At 42.2% G+C, this 18,048-nt stretch overlaps 1 protein-coding gene across 17 annotated transcripts in view; it reads right to left on the bottom strand.

Moving 5' to 3' along the window:
* The window catches only part of BTD (biotinidase), a 62,195-nt gene that overhangs the window by 30,847 nt on the left and 13,300 nt on the right, over window positions 1–18,048 (bottom strand). Inside the window, exon 2 of one of the 17 annotated variants that reach the window (XM_021071340.1) lies at window positions 10,022–10,065. The exons of the other annotated variants lie outside the window; for them this stretch is intronic. Within the exon in view, the coding sequence (XP_020926999.1) occupies window positions 10,022–10,065 (44 nt within the window). The remainder of the gene's footprint in view (window positions 1–10,021; window positions 10,066–18,048) is intronic. 17 annotated transcript variants of the gene reach the window in all.

Genomic DNA, 18,048 nt, shown 5'->3' with positions numbered 1-18,048 from the left:
TATTTTTTAATTAATCAGTTACATTTATAGTTGTATAATGATCATCACAACTAAATTTTATAGCATTTCCATCCCAAACCCCCCAACCTGTCTCATTTGGAAACCCTAAGTTTCTCAAAGTCTGTGAGTCAGTATCTGTTCTGCAAAGGATTTCATTGTGTCCTTTTTAAATTTTTTATTTATATATTTATTTATTTATTTTTGTCTTTTGTCCTTTTACGGCCACACCTGCGGCATGTGGAGGTTCCCAGGCTAGGGTTCTAATTGGAGCTGTAGCCGCCAGCCTACACCAGAGCCACAGCAACGCAGGATCCGAGCTGCGTCTGCGACCTACACACCACAGCTCATGGCAACACCAGATCCTTAACCCACTGAGCAAGGCCAGGGATCAAACCCACAACCTCATGGTTCCTAGTCAGATTTGTTAACCACTGAGCCATGATGGGAACTCCTGTGTCCTTTTTTCAAATTCCACATGTAAGTGATAGCATTTGATGTGTCTCAATGTCTGGCTCACTTCACTTAGCATGATAATTTCTAGGTCCATCCATGTTGCTGCAAATGCCGTTATTTCTTTCCTTTTAATGGCTGAGTAATATTCCATTGTGTGTATGTACCACAACTTCTTTATCCACTTCTCTGTCAGTGGGCATTTAGGTTGTTTCCATGTCTTGGCTATTTGTATACAGTGCTGCAATGAACACTGGAGTACACATAACTTTTCGAGTCATGGTTTTCTCTGGATAGATGCCCAGGAATGGGATTGCTGGATCCAATGGCAGTTCTATTTTTAGTTTTCTGAGGAAGCTCCATACTGTTTTCCACAGTGGTTGCACCAATTTACAATCCCACCAACAGTGTAATAGAGTTCCTTTTTCTCCACACTCTCTCCAGTGCTTATTGTTTGTAGACTTTTTGATGATGGCCATTCTGGCCCAGTAAGGTAGTACCTTATAGTGGTTTTGATTTGCATTTCTCTAATGATGAATGATGTTGCACAGCTGTTCATGTGTTTTTTTGGCCATCTGTATGTCTTCTTTGGAGAATTGTCTGTTTAGATCTTCTGCCCATTTTTTGATGAGGTTGTTTGTATTCTTGGTATTGAGCTGCAGAAGGTGTTTATAGATTCTGGAGGTTAATCCCTTGTCTGTCCACTCATTTGCAAATATCTTCTCCCACTCTGTGGGTTGTCTTTTTGTTTTGTTTAGGGTTTCCTTTGCTATGCAGAAACTTTTAATTTTAATTAAGTCCCACTTGTTTATTTTTGTTTTTATTGTCATTACTCTAGGAGGTGGATCTTGGGAGATGTTGCTGTGGTTTATGTAGGAGGGTGTTTGTCCTATGTTTTCCTCTAAGAGTTTTGTAGCATCTGGTCTTATATTTAGGTCTTTAATCCATTTTGAGTTTATTTTTGTGTATGGTGTTAGGAAGTGTTCTAATTTCATTCATTTCCATGTGGCTGTCCAGTTTTCCCAGCACCACTTATTGAAGGGGCTATTTTTTCTCCATTGTATATTCTTGCCTCCTTTGTCATAGATGAGTTGACTGTAGGTGCATGGTTTAATTCTGGGCTTTCTATCCTGTTCCACTGATCTATATTTCTGTCTTTGTGCCAGTGTCATATGGTTTTGATGACTGGAGATTTGTAGTGTAGTCTGAAGTCAGGGAGCCTGATTCCTCCAGCTCCATTTTTCTTTCTCAGGTATTCTGGGTCTTTTGTGTGATGGCTTTCTTGAGCAATTATTAACTTACAATCACCTCCCAAAGTTCCCTAGGTTTCCCCCTCTATCGATGCCTTACTGGGACTCCTACAACTACCCGTGTAACTATCCTATTCAATCCCTATCAATATCAATGGACTGAAAAAGAAAAAACCGATATGGACAAAATAGGTGATAAAATCCAACACTCCTGGGAATTCCCATTGTGGCTCAGCAGAAACGAATCCAACTACTATCTGTGAAGATGCGGGTTCAATCCCTGGCCTCGCTCAGTGGGTTACGGATCCGGCATTGCCATGAGCTGTGGTGTAGATTGCAGACACGGCTTGAATCTGGCACTGCTGTGGCTGTGGTGAAGGCTGGCAACTGCAGCTCCAATTTGACCCCTAGCCTGGGAACTTCCATATGCTGCAAGTGTGGCCCTTAAAAAAAGCAACAACAACAACAAAAACACTTTATGATAAAAACTCTCAGTAAACTAGAAGTAGAGGGGCAAACTTCCCCAAGGTGACCAAGAACATCTACAGAAAAACCCCACAGTTAACATACTTACTGGAGAGACCTGTAAGACCAGGTATAAAACAAGGATGCCCCCTCTGCCCACTCCTTTTCAATACTGTACTAGAAGCTGTAGCTAATGCAATAAGAGAAAGGAAATATAAGGTACAGAGATTGAGAAAGAAGATATAAAGTTTTTTTTTTTGAAAATGACATGATTACCTATGTGAAAAATCTGAAAGAATGGACAAAAAAAATTTTTTTAAAACTCTCCTGGAACTAATAAGTGATTATAACAAAGTTGCAGGATAAAAGGTTAATATACAAAGATCAATTACTTTCCTATATACCAGCAATTAACAAATGGAATTTGAAATTAAAAACACAGTACCAGGAGTTCCCGTCGTGGCACAGTGGTTAATGAATCCAACTAGGAACCATGAGGTTGCAGGTTCGGTCCCTGCCCTTGCTCAGTGGGTTAATGATCCGGCGTTGCTGTGAGCTGTGGTGTAGGTTGCCGACGTGGCTTGGATCCAGCGTTGCTGTGGCTCTGGCGTAGGCCAGCAGCTGCAGCTCCGATTCAACCCCTAGCCTGGGAACCTCCATATGCCGCGGGAGCGGCCCAAGAAATAGCAAAAAATAAATAAATAAATAATTAAAAAAATAAAATAAAAAATAGAAAAACACAATACCAGAGTTCCTGTCATGGGTCAGTGGTAATAAACCCAACTAGGATCCATGAGGACGTGGGTTCAATCCCTGGCCTTGCTCAATGGGTTAAGGATTCTGCATTGCTGTGGCTGTGGTGTAGGCCAGCAGTTGTAGCTCAGATTAGACTCCTAGCCTGGGAACCCCCTATATGTTGTGAGTGCGACCCTAAAAAGCAAAAATAAATAAATAAATAAATAAATAAAAATGAAGAACACAATACCATTTACATTAGCACCCCCAAAATGAAATACTTAGGTATAAATTATGTACAAGATATATATGAGAAACAACAAAACTCTTATTAATGAAAAAAAGGATTAAATAAATGGAGAAATATTCCATTACTGTTCATATCCTCTCAATTTCTTCAGTATTTTCACTATCTCCCTTTTGAATTCGATGTCTGTCAGACTGCAGGGGTCTGTTTCATTGTTGACTGCTTTAGGTGAATTCTCTTATTCCTTTAACTGGGAATGGTTTCTGAGCTTCTTCATCTTGCTTGTGTTTTTCTTTTTCTGTGAGTTCGGGGAAGCCAAACTATACTCTTAAAAGGCTACTTCTATACAATAATACCCCTTTGTATTTTGGGGGGTTATTATTTATTTTGGGGGTGGGAATGTGAATATTTGCTGTCTCTTTCTTCAGTGTGAGCAGGCTGTTACTCCCAGGATGCTCAGTGTGTTTTCAGGGAGAAGGAAGCAATAGGTAGGGCCAGCAGTCAGTGCCTGGTTGCTGGGCTCTCAACAGCAGCAAGGACCTGCAGGAAAGTGGCACAGGCTGCTCCTAGTTGCAGTGCCCTGGGAAGTGGTCATAAGCTCTAGGCAGATCTTCAAGGTGACCAGAGCATTTGGCAGTGGCAGTAGCAGCAGCAGCAGCAGTTCCCAGGGGAGTGAGAGCAACAACAGCTTGTGTTTGAGTGCAATGCCCTCCTCTGAGGTGATTGGAACCTCAGGTGGTGCCTGTTCAGGGGCCATGGGAGTGGGCCCTGACCATCTCTAGAGTCAGTGATAACTGTGGTAGTTTACCCCTGCCACCTGTAGTCCACGCATGAAGCAAACCGTCTTACTTAGCCCACATAAGAGGTGCTTCCATGAAGCAATCTGTCTCACTTAGCCCACACAGGAGGTGCTATACAGGCTGCTCCTAGTTGCAGGATCCTGGGAAGTGACAGAGATCAGGCATGTGGGTACCGCCCAGAATGTCTGGCACCAACAGGTGGTATTTGGTCACAATGCCCTCCTCTGTGGTGCCCTTTTGGTGAACGGGGGCTGCAAGTGATTTTTGTTCAGGTATCCCCAGTGGTAGTGGGCCATGCCCACCCCTGGAATCAGAGATAACTGTGGCAGTTTGTCCCTGCCACCTGCAGACCATGCAAGAAGCACCCTGTCCTGCTTAGCCCACGAAGAAGGTGCTGCACCAGATGCTCCTAGTTGTAGAGTCTTGGGAAGGGACAGTGACCATGTGTCTGGGCGCTGCCCAGAGCATTTGGCAGTGGCAGCTGCAGGGCAGGTGTGTTCCTAGGGGAGTGAGAGCAACAGCATATGGTGCTTGGCTGCAGTGCCCTTTTTTTGTGACAACCCCTGAGGTGACTGGGGCTGCAGGTGGAGCCACTCACAGGCCCCCAGTGGTGGCAAGCCACGCCTCCCTCTGGCCTCTGAGAGGACTGCTACAGTCTGTCCCTGCCACCTGTAGATCATACAAGAGGCACCACGTCACACTTAGCCCCCTGATGCCCTTAGCCCACACAAGAGGTGCCTGGCCACCAGCAGCCTGCACAAGAATCGCCCAATCTCTCCTAAACAAGCAAGAGGCTTCTAGTCACCCTCAGCCTGTGCAGAGCTGCCCTGCCCTCTAAGCCCTTGGGCATGCGCACACTCCAATGCAGGGCGTTTCCTATGGTGGTCCGCCCCTCCTCCTTTCACCCTCCCCAACAATGGTGCCCTGCCTCTCCTGTGGGTCCGGACCTTCTCCCCGGTTCCCGCTGACGTGGCGTTCCCCTCCTCAGCCGGTGTTGTTCTGCTCCTTAGCCCCTCATGCCATCCCCAGTCCTCTCTCTCCCCGGGGCTGATCTCCGTAGCCTGAGTCTCAGCGCCCAGCCCCGGCCCAAGCGTCTCAGGCAGTGGTGTCCAGGCCGGTGGTTCAGATGATCTGTGTGGCTCTCACTCTGCTGTGCTGTCCTCAGTCGAGCTGCTGCACTTTTCCCGGTGACTTTGAGGTCCCGCCAACTCGGCTGATCTTTCCGTCAGTTAGGTGGCTTCCCAGGGTGTGGGTTCTCTTTCTCCTTCGCAGCTCCCTCTCGGGAATGCTAGTCCCGTCCTGATTCCTTTTCTCTCTTTTTTTCTTTTGTTCTACCCAGTTATGTCAAGAGTTTCTTGCCCTTTTTGGAAGTTTAAGTTTTTCTGCCAGCATTCAGTTGATGTTCTATACTAGCAGTTTTGCATGTAGATGTGGTTTTTGTTTTGTTTTGTTTTGTTTTGTTTGATGTGTTTGTGGGAGAAGGTGAGCATGACCTCTTACTCCTCTGCCATCCTGCTCCGCCTCCTAGAGTGATATTCCAAATTCGTGGAGAGGAAACTCAACATTGTTAAGACGTCAGTTCTTCTCTACTTGATGTACAGATTGAATATAAATTCAATTAAAATCCCAGCAAGTTCTGTGGTAGATATCTACAGTGACTTGGAAGTTTATATGGAAAGGCCAAAAGACCCCAAATCGCCAATACAACATTGAAGAAGAACAAATTCTGAGAACTAACACTATCTGACTTCAAGACTTGCTATAGAACTACAGTAATCAAGTCAGTGTGGTATTGGCAAAAGAACAGACAAATACATCAGTGAAAAAACAAAATAGAAAGAACAGGCAAATACATCAGTGAAAAAACAAAATAGCACAGAAATAGACCCACATAAATATAGTCACCTGATCTCTGACAGAGGAGCAAAGGTAGTCTTTTCAACAAATAGTGCTGGAACAAGTAAACAAACATCCACATGCCAGAAAATCAGTCTAAACACAGACCTTACCCTCTGTGTGTTTTGTCCAACAGCACCAAACCATTAACTCAGTTCTGACACTACCTACTTGAAGCTAGTACAGATCGGAGCCTACACCTTCAGGGCTCAGTCCTCCCCAGTTTGACTGACAATGGCAAATCCAGGGTGTTAGCTATTGCTTCTGACTGACTGGCTTTAAACTGGAGATTCCCACAACCCTCTCCTCCTGTTTGATTAATCTGCTAGAGCAACTCACAGAACTCAGAAACACTTACTTCCATTACCAGTTACTTATATAAAAGATATGATAAAAGACAACAGATGGAGAGGTATATGGGAAGAGAAGCCCTCTGCATCTCAACGTATTCACCAGCCCAGAAGCTCTCTGAACCTCTGAACCTCGTCTTTTGGGCATTATTGATTAAATCACTGGCCACTGGTGACTGAACTCAAACTCCAGCCCCTGTCCCCTCCCAGGAGGTCAAGGGTGGGAGTGAGGTGGCCAAATTACAAAACTTTACTCACACAGTTGATTCCCCTAGCAAACAAACTCCCTCTTTAGGAGTTTTCAGAAAGTTATCTCATTCACATAACCGCAGGCTTGGTTGAAGGGAGCTTGTTATGAATATTAAGACTCATTTATTGCCTTTATCACTAAGGAAGTTCCAAGGATTTTAGGAGCTCTGTGCTAGAAATGGGGATGAAGACTAAATATATATTTGTTATTATAAAACTCATCACAAACACCCTTCACAAAAATTAACTCAAAATACATCACAGACCTAAATGTAAGGTGTAAACCTATAAAACCCCTAGAAGACAACATAGGAAAAAACCTATATGACACTGGGAATAGTGATGACTTCTTTGATACAACACCAAAGGCACAATCCATGCCTTTGGATAATAACTGGCAAGCTGGACTTTATTAAAATGGAAAACTTCTGCTCTGTGCCCAGAAATAAAATCATGCACCTATGGTCAATTAATCTTCAACAAAGGAGGCAGGAATACACAATGGAGAAAAGACAGTCCATTCAGCAAGCAGTGCTGGGAAAGCCAGACAGCCTCATGCAAATCAATGAAGTTAGAACACCCCCTCACATCATACACAAAAATAAATTCAAAATGGTTTAAGGACTTAAATGCAAAACATGACACCATAAAACTCCTAGAAGAGAACACAGGCAATGCATTCTCTGGCATAAACTGTACCAATGCTTTTTCTAGGTCAGTCTCAGAAGGCAATGGAAATAAAAGCAAAAATAAACAAATGGAACATAATCAAATTTATAAACATTTGCACAGCAAATGAAACCATAAAGAAAATGAAGACAGCCTACATACGGGGAGAAAATATTTGCAAATGATGCCACTGACAAGGGTTTAATTTCCAAAATATGCAAACAGCTCATACAGCTCAGTAACAAAAAACCCAAACAACCCAATCGAAAAATGGGCAGAAGACCTAAATAGATATTTCTCAAAAAAAGACATACAGGTTGCCAATAGGCACACGAAAAGATCCTGAACACTGCTAATTATTAGAGAAACGCAAATCAAAACTACAATGAGGTACCCACTCCACACCTGTCAGAATGGCCATCATTAAAAACTCTACAAATAGCAAATGCTGGAGAGGGCCTGGAGAAAAGGGAACCCTCCTACACTGTTGGTGGGGAAGATAAGCTGGTGCGCCCACTACGGAAAATAGTACAGAGGTTTCTCAAAAAACTAAAAATAGAGTTGCCATAAGATCCAGCAATCCACTCCTGGGCATATATCTGGACAAAACTATAATTTGAAAAGATACATGCATTCCAATGTTTATAGCTGCACTATTTGCAATAGCAAGACATGGAAACAATCTAAGACATCAACAGAGAACTGGATAAAGCAGATGTGGTGTATATATATATATATATATATATATATATATATATATATATATATATATATATATTTGACACACACACACATATATATAATGGAACACCACTCAGTGGTAAAAAAGAATGAAATAATGTCATTTGTAACAACATGGATTACCTAAAGATTATCATACCAAGTGAAGTCAGAAAGAGAAAGGCGGGGGAGACAAGATGGCAGAGGAGTAGGGGGACACGCTCGCCCTCTCCCACAAACACAACAAAAAAAGCACATCTACAGAATAAAAGACTCGCACAGAACAGCAACCAATCGCTGGCAGAGGAACCTAAACTCCAATAACGGCAAGAAGTTCGTGACATTATTGGGCAGAATGGGAGAAAAGAGGAGAGTGAGAGAAGGTGAATCCCAGCGGGACAGGCGCTCCCAAAAGGGAACTGCGGAGGAGAAAGGGATCCCACACCCTGGAAAGTCACCTACCAGGGGAAAGATCAAACGAACCGGAGGAATCTCCAGATGCAGAGAAGAGTGTAGCAGTAAGTTGGAGTACGGAAAAGCCGATCAAGAACCCAACGGACCATCTGAACTACGGGCACAGTCACCAAAAATTGAGACGCCTGGGTGGGGGCTGGGCATGAGTCCTCGCCTCTGAAGGTTAGTCCCCGGGAAAGGGCCGGGGGACGCCTGGGTGGGGGCTGGGCACCGAGACCTCGCCTCAGAAGGTTAATCCCTGAGAAAGGGCCGGGGGACGCCTGGGGGGGCTGGGCACCGAGACCTCGGCTCCAGAGGTTAGTCCCCAAGAAAGGGCTGGGGGGGCGGGGTGGAGCGGAGACTGCTTGGGAGGTCTAGAAACCGGTCTGTCAAGTTTGACAGAGCAGAGACTGCCTGGGAGACTAGAAAACAAAGCTGTCACAGAGGAAGGGAGCAATACTCCAGGGGCGGGGAAGTGGAAAGCCACATCAGAGGGAACCTGGGAGAAGAGCCTGGTCTGCGCCCGTGCTGGGGAGGGGAGAGAAGAAGGGGTGGGTCCCCATAGAATACCCCCCACGCCACAGCAAGCTTACAGGCCCGCTAGCTAGCAGAAAGCTGTGCTTCCAAGTGCATCCCCTCCCCCCACCCCCACCACCCCCTATGCTCTCGCAGGACCTGGGGCTGCCTGCCATCCGGAAGGGCTGGCCTCAACAATTGCCTGAAGCCTACCACTGCAGGGGCTGTCCCTGCACAGGCCTGCCTGCCCTTTGGAGGGGCTACACTTCCGCAGAGCAGCACCAAAAACCATCAGCGCCCGAGAAAAAGCCTGCAGCCCAGAAAAGCTAGAACAAGCCTAGCCAGTCCGTGAAAAGATCTGCCTAATTCTCGGACAGTTTTTCTGAGTCAGGCTGCCCTGGGGAGGAGCCTCTTTGGTTTTCAGTGGCCCTGCTACCCGCCCAAGCCCCCAGGGGGTGCCGAGCCCTAGCGGATCAGCTGCATAGGACTGCCAGCTCCAGGCAGGACCCCCTGCAGCCCAGAAAAGCTGCAACAAGCCTGGCTGAGCCGGGAAAAGATCTCAGACGGTCTTTCTAAGTCGGGCTGCCCTGGGGAGGAGCCTCTTGGGTTTTCAGCGGCCCTGCTAGCCACCCGAGCCCTCAGGGGGTGCCCCACTCCCGTGGAATAGCTGCTCAGCACCACCAGCCCCCTGGAGGAGCCCCTGCAGCCCAGAAAAGCTGCAACAAGCTTGGCCAGACTGTGAAAAGATCTGCCTACATTCTCAGGCCATCCTTCTGAATTGGGCTGCCCTGGGAAGAGCCTCTTAGGTTCTCAGTGACCCAGATAGCTGCTCCAGCCCCCAGGGGAGCTGCACTCCTGAGGAACAGCTGCCCAACACCGCCAACTCCCTGCAAGAACCCCACAGCCTAAAAACACCAGAGCAAGCTCTGCCTGACTGAGTGAAATCTGCTACCATCATGGTGTGGACCTCCCAGTCCTGTCTGCCCTCAGGAAGTCCTCCTTTGCTTCAAAGAAACCCTGTTAGCCCCATCAACACTCCACAAAAGCCACACTGCCTCAAAAAAGATTGACCAACAACGCCAGCCCTCAGGAAATATTCCACAGCAGTGACAAGGCAAACACTGCCCGATCACGGAGAGTACAACTCCCTCAGGAAAAAGAAAACAACAAGCAAGATGAAGCTGAGAAACCACCCCCAGTCAAACCAACAGGAGAACTCACCTAAAACAGTCAACAATGAAACAGATCTCTGCAGTCAGACAGACCTGGAGTTCAAAAGAGAAATAGTGAAAATACTGAAGGAATTAAGAGAAGATATGAACAGTAATGCAGATACCCTCAGAAAGGAACTAGAAAATATAAGGAGGAGCCAAGAAAAACTACAACATTCATTTGCAGAGATACAAACTGAACTAAGGGCAGTAAAAACCAGAATGAATAATGCAGAAGAACGAATCAGTGATATGGAAGATAGAATAATGGAAATCACTCAATCTGGTCAACAGACAGAAAACCGAATCAAAAAACTGGAAAGCAATATAAGAGACCTATGGGATAATATAAAGCGGGCCAATCTACGCATAATAGGAATTCCAGAAGGAGTAGAAAAAGATAAGGGAATGGAAAATATATTTGAAGAAATTATCGAAGGAAACTTCCCAAATCTAAAGGATACTGGGTTCAAGATACAGAAAGCACAGAGGGCCCCAAACAAATTGAATCCAAATAGACCCACACCAAGACACATCATAATAAAAATGGCAAAAGTTAGTGATAAAGAGAGGATCCTAAAGGCAGCAAGAGAAAAAGAGAATGTTACCTACAAGGGAACCCCCATAAGAATATCAGCTGATTTCTCTACAGAAACACTACAGGCCAGGAGGGAATGGCAAGAGATATTTAAAGTGCTCAAAGGAAAAAATATGCAACCTAGAATACTCTATCCAGCAAGAATATCATTTAAAATAGAAGGGGAAATAAAAATTTTTTCCAACAAACAAAAACTTAAAGAATACAGTAACACAAAACCCCAGTTAAAGGAAATATTGAAAGGGCTTCTCTAAACCAAAAAGAAAGGAAGAAAAGGAAAGAAAAAAGAAAAAAAAAAAAAAGAAGAAGAAGAGGAAGAACTAGGACTGAGGAAACCGCAATCAGAGAGCAGTCACTCAAATAAGCCAGCATACAGATTTAATCATGAACATGCTTCAAACAAAATAAAATTAAAAAGAAAAAAATAAAAAAGAGTCATCAAAACCATAAAATGTGGGCAAGGGATGTCAGGAGGTAAATAACCCTTTTTGTTTGTTTGTTTGTATGTTTCTCTTCTTAATTTTAATGTAGTAATGAAGTGTTTGAACTTACAGGACCATCAGGCTAAAACACACAATTATGGGAAGGGGTTAGCATACTTAAAAAACAGGGCAACCACAAGCCAAAACCAAATATTGCATTCGCAAAAAATGAAAAAAAAAAAAACAAAAAAACAAAAAAACACTCAAGCAGATAATAACAGGAGACCATCCAACCAAAAAGAAAGAAAAAGGAAGAATGGAGAACCATAGAATCAACTGGAACACGAGGTTCAAAATGGCAATAAATAATCATCTATCAATTATCACCTTAAATATCAATGGACTGAACGCCCCAATCAAAAGACACAGAGTGGCTGAGTGGATAAAAAGGCAAAAACCTTCAATATGCTGCCTACAAGAAACTCACCTTAGGACAAAAGATACATATAGATTGAAAGTGAAAGGGTGGGAAAAAATATTTCACGCCAATAGACATGACAGAAAAGCAGGAGTCGCAACATTCATATCAGACAGAATAGACTTTAAAACAAAAAACATAAACAAAGACAAAGAAGGACACTACTTAATGATTAAGGGAGCCACCCAAGGAGAGGATGTTACGATCGTCAACATATATGCCCCAAATATAGGAGCACCCAGATACATACAACAAATATTAACAGACATAAAGGGAGATATTGATGAGAATACAATCATAGTAGGAGACCTCAATACCCCCCTCACATCAATGCACAGATCCTCTAGACAGAAAACCAGTAAAGCAACAGAGATCCTATAGGAAACAATAGAAAAGGTAGACTTCATTGAAATCTTCAGGACACAACATCCAAAAAAATCAGAATACACATTCTTCTCAAATGCTCATGGAACACTCTCAAGAATCGACCACATATTGGGACACAAAGCTAACCTCAATAAATTTAGGAGCATAGAAATTATCTCAAGTATCTTCTCTGACCACAATGCCATGAAATCAGAAACCAACCATGGGAAAAGGAAAGAGAAAAAACCTACTACATGGAGACTAAACAACATGGACAAAAATGGCCATACTACCCAAAGCAAAAAAAAACTACTAAAAAACCAATGAGTCAATGAGGAAATCAAGAAGGAAATTAAAAACTACCTGGAAACAAATGATAATGAAGACACAACCCCTCAAAATCTATGGGATGCTGCGAAAGCAATGCTCAGAGGGACATTTATAGCAATACAGGCCTTTCTCAGAAAAGAAGAAAGATCCCAAATTGACAACTTAACCCTCCACCTAAATGAATTAGAAAAAGAACAAAAAAGACCTAAAGTCAGCAGAAGGAAGGAAATTATAAAGATCAAAGAAGAAATCAATAAAATAGAGACTCAAAACAATAGAGAAAATTAATAAAACCAAGAGCTGGTTCTTTGAAAAGGTGAACAAAATTGACAAACCCCTGGCCAGACTCACTAAAAAGAGGAGAGAAAGAACCCAAATAACCAAAATTATAAATGAAAAAGGAGAAATCACAACAGATACAGCAGAAATACAAAAAACCATAAGAGAATACTATGAACAACTGTATGGCAACAAGTCTGACAATCTGGAAGAAATGGACAATTTTCTAGAATCTTACAGCCTGCCAAAACTGAATCAAAAAGAAACAGACCAACTGAACAAACTGATCACTAGAAATGAAATTGAAGAGGTCATAAAATCACTCCCTACAAATAAAAGTCCAGGACCAGATGGCTTCACAGGTGAATTCTACCAAACATATAAAGAGGAACTGGTGCCTATCTTCCTTAAACTCTTTCAAAAGGTTGAAGAAGAAGGAATACTCCCAAAGACATTCGATGATGCCACCATCACCCTAATGCCAAAACCAGACAGAGATACCACCAAAAAAGAAAACTACCGCCCAATATCACTGATGAATATAGATGCAAAAATTCTCAACAAAATCTTAGCCAACCGAATCCAACAACATATCAAAAAAATTATACACCATGACCAGGTTGGGTTCATCCCAGGTTCACAAGGATGGTTCAACATACACAAATCTATCAGCATCACACACCACATTAACAAAAAAAAAGTCAAAAATCATATGATCATCTCAATAGATGCAGACAAAGCATTTGACAAAGTCCAACATCCATTCATGATCAAGACCCTCGCCAAAGTGGGTATAGAGGGAACATTCCTGAATATAATCAAAGCCATTTATGATAAACCCACAGCAAATATAATCCTCAATGGGGAAAAACTGAAAGCCTTCTCACTCAAATCTGGAACAAGATAGGGATGCCCACTCTCACCACTGCTCTTCAACATAGTTTTGGAAGTCCTAGCCACAGCAATTAGACAAACAAAAGAAATAAAAGGCATCCAAATAGGAAGAGAAGAGATAAAACTGTCACTGTATGCAGATGACATGATACCATACCTAGAAAACCCTAAGGACTCAACCCCAAAACTATTTGAACTGATTAATAAATTCAGCAAAGTAGCAGGATATAAGATTAACATTCAGAAGTCAGTGGCATTTCTGTACACCAGCAATGAAATATTAGAAAAGGAATACAAAAATACGATACCTTTTAAAATTGCACCTCACAAAATCAAATACCTCGGAATACACCTGACCAAGGAGGTAAAGGACCTATATGCCGAGAACTATAAAACTTTAATCAAAGAAATCAAAGAAGATGTAAAGAAATGGAAAGATATTCCATGTTCCTGGATTGGAAAAATCAATATTGTGAAAATGGCCATCCTACCCAAAGCAATCTATGGATTCAATGCAATCCCTATCAAATTACCCATGACATTTTTCACAGAACTAGAACAAACAATCCAAACATTTATATGGAACCACAAAAGACCCAGAATCGCCAAAGCAATCCTGAGAAACAAAAACCAAGCAGGAGGCATAACTCTCCCAGACTTCCAGAAATACTACAAAGCTGCAGTCATCAAAACAGTGTGGTACTGGTATCAAAACAGACAGACAGACCAATGGAACAGAAGAGAGAACCCGGAAATAAACCCTGACACCTATGGTCAATTAATCTTTGACAAGAGAGGCAAGAACATAAAATGGGAAAAAGAAAGTCTATTCAGCAAGCATTGCTGGGAAACCTGGACAGCTGCATGCAAAGCAATGAAACTAGAACACACCCTCACACCATGCACAAAAATAAACTCAAAATGGCTGAAAGACTTAAATATAAGGCAGGACACCATCAAACTCCTAGAAGAAAACACAGGCAAAACACTCTCTGACATCAACATCATGAATATTTTCTCAGGTCAGTCTCCCAAAGCAATAGAAATTAGAACAAAAATAAACCCATGGGACCTAATCAAACTGAAAAGCTTTTGCACAGCAAAGGAAACCCAAAAGAAAACAAAAAGACAACTTGCAGAATGGGAGAAAATAGTTTCAAATGATGCAACCAACAAGGGCTTAATCTCTAGAATATATAAGCAACTTATAACACCCAACAGCAAAAAAGCCAATCAATCAAAGGAAAAGTGGGCAAAAGACCTGAATAGACATTTCTCCAAAGAAGATATACAGATGGCCAACAAACACATGAAAAAATGCTCAACATCGCTGATTATAAGAGAAATGCAAATCAAAACTACCATGAGATACCACCTCACACCAGTCAGAACGGCCATCATTAATAAATCTACAAATAACAAGTGCTGGAGGGGCTGTGGAGAAAAGGGAACCCTCCTGCACTGTTGGTGGGAATGTAAACTGGTACAGCCGCTATGGAGAACAGTTTGGAGATACCTTAGAAATCTATACATAGAACTTCCATATGACCCCGCAATCCCACTCTTGGGCATCTATCCAGACAAAACTCTACTTAAAAGAGACACATGCACCCGCATGTTCATTGCAGCACTATTCACAATAGCCAGGACATGGAAACAACCCAAATGTCCATTGACAGATGATTGGATTAGTAAGGTGTGGTATATATACACAATGGAATACTACTCAGCCATGAAAAAGAATGACATAATGCCATTTGCAGCAACAAGGATGGAACTAGAGAATCTCATACTGAGTGAAATGAGCCAGAAAGACAAAGACAAATACCATATGGTATCACTTATAACTGGAATCTAATATCCAGCACAAATGAACATCTCCTCAGAAAAGTAAATCATGGACTTGGAGAAGAGACTTGTGGCTGCCTGATGGGAGGGGGAGGGAGTGGGAGGGATCGGGAGCTTGGGGTTATCAGACACAACTTAGAATAGATTTACAAGGAGATACTGCTGAATAGCATTGAGAACTTTGTCTAGATACTCATGTTGCAACAGAACAAAGGGTGGGGAAAAAAATGTGTAATGCATACATTTAAGGATAACTTGATCCCCTTGCTGTACAGTGGGAAAAGAAAAAAAGAAAAAAAAGAAAAAAAAAGAAAAAAAGAAAAAAAAAGAAAGAGAAAGGCAAGGAGTTCCTGTCATGGCACAGAGGAAATGAATCTGACTAGGAATCATAAGGTTGCAGGTTCAAACCCTGGCCTCACTCAGTGGGTTAAGGATCTGGTATTGCCATGAGCTGTGGTGTAGGTTGCAGATGCAACTTGGATATGACATTGCTGTAGCTGTGGCATACGCCGACAGCTGTAGGTCTGATTAGACCCCTGGCCTCCATATGCCGTGGGTGCGACCCTAAAAAGCAAAAAAAAAAAAAAAAAAAAAAAAAAAAAAAAAAAAAAAAAAGACAAAGAGAATTATCATATGATATCACTTTAATGTGGAATCTAAAATATGGCACAAATGAACTTATTTTTGAAACAGAAACAGACTTATAGACACAGAAAAGAAATATATGGATACCAAAGGGGAAGAAGGGGAGGGATAAATTAGGAGTTTGGAATTAGCTGATAAAAAATACTATATATAAAATAGATAAACAACAAGGTCCTACTGGAGTTCCCTTCATGGCTTAGCAGTTAAGGAACACAACTAGAATCCATGAGGACGTAGGTTCGATCCCTGGCCTCGCTCAGTGGGTTAAGGATCCAGCATCGCTGTGAGCTGTGGTGTAGGTCTCAGATGCAGCTCGGATCTGGCATTGCTGTGGCTGTGTATAGGCTGGCAGCTGCAGCTCTGATTCGATCTCTAGCCTGGGAACTTCCATATGACTCGGGTGTGGCCCTAAAAAGCAAAAAAACCCCAAAAAACAAAAAAAACAAGGTCCTACTGTAGAGCACAGGGAACTATATTCACTATCCTGTAATAAACTATAATAGAAAAGAATGTATATATAACTGAATCACTCTGCAGTACAGCACAAATTAACACAACATTGTAAATCAACTATACTTCAATTTTAAAAAGTCTGCTCTGTTAAAGACAATGTCAAGAGAATAAGCAACAAGACTGGGAGAAAGTATTTGCAAAAGACACATCTGACAAAGGATAGTTATCCAAAATGTGCAGAGAACTCTTAAACTCAACAGTAAGAAAGCAAAAAAATAGATTTAAAAATATGTAAAAAACAGGAACAATCACCTCACCAAAGAAGATTATCTAAATGACAAATAAGCATATGAAAAGTGCTCCACATCATGTATCATAAGGGAATTTCAAATCAAAATAACAATAGATACACTAAACACCTATTAAATGGCCAAAATTAACAGCTGAGAATACTGACAGCACCAAATGCTGGCAAGGATGTGGAGCAAAGGAATTCACATTCACTGCTGGTGGGAATACAAAGGTACAGTCACCTCAGAAAAAAGACTGGTAGTTTCTTAAAAACTTAAACATACAGTACTCTTACTATGTGATCCAGCAGTCACACTCCTATACTAACAGAGCTGGAAATACAGGTTCACACAAATACTTGCACATAAATGTTTACAGACACTTTATTGGTCATTGCCCAAACCTGGAAGCAACTGAGAGTAAGCGAATGGATAAGCTGTAGGACTTCAAACAATGGAATATTGCTCAGCCCTAAAAATGAGCTATTGGGGAGTTCCTATTGTGGCTCAGCTGGTTATAAACCTGACTAGTATCCATGAGGATGTGAATTCAATCCCTGGCCTTGTTCAGTGGGTTAAGGATCCAGTGCTGCCATGAACTGTGGTGTAGGTCACATCCGCGTTGCTGTGCCTGTGGCAAAGGCCGGAGCTGTAGCTCCAATGTGACCCCTAGCCTGGGAATTTCCATATGCAGCGGATGCAGCCCTAAAGAAAGCCAAAAAAAGAAAGAAATGAGATTTTAAGGTATGAAAAGACATGGAGGAAACTTAAATGCATATTATTGAATGAAATATTCCAATCTGAAAAGCATACATACTGTATGATTTCGACTATATGACAGTCTAAAAAAGGCAAAACTGTGGATACAGTAAAAAGTTCATTTGTTCCCCAGGACTAAGGGAAGGGAGGATGAAACAGGTGTAACACGGAGGGTTTTTAGGGCAGCAAAACTATTCTGTATGATACTACAAAGGTAGACACATATCATTATACATTTGTCAAACCTCACAAAATGTACATATACCACTAGGAGTGAATCCTAATGTGAACCACAAACGTTAGGTAATAACAATATGTTACCGTAATAATGTAAGGTCACACAAACATATCAACACTTACCTGCCAGCAAAAGTAACTAACCACCTTAGAAACTTGTATATCTCCTCTTGGGCTTTGAACAAGGGGAGAAATTATCCTCTTGTTACAACACAGGTTTCCTTATCTGGGTTTAGAATTCAACATAACCCTCAAGATAAGAAATGAACATAAAATAGTGTTGAGGTCCTAGCAAAGCCAATCCACACATCCTTCCTAAAGGAGCTCATTTTCAAGTAAGCGCGAGCTCACAATCCAAAATTACTGAACACACAAGGAAGCAAACAATCATGTAAAAGAAAGTAGCACGGAAGAGAGTCAAAAGAACACACCAAATCA

Source organism: Sus scrofa, chromosome 13, assembly GCF_000003025.6.
Source record: "Sus scrofa isolate TJ Tabasco breed Duroc chromosome 13, Sscrofa11.1, whole genome shotgun sequence".
NCBI classification, from domain to species: Eukaryota; Metazoa; Chordata; class Mammalia; order Artiodactyla; family Suidae; genus Sus; species Sus scrofa.
This window is presented reverse-complemented; position numbering and strand designations above follow the sequence as displayed.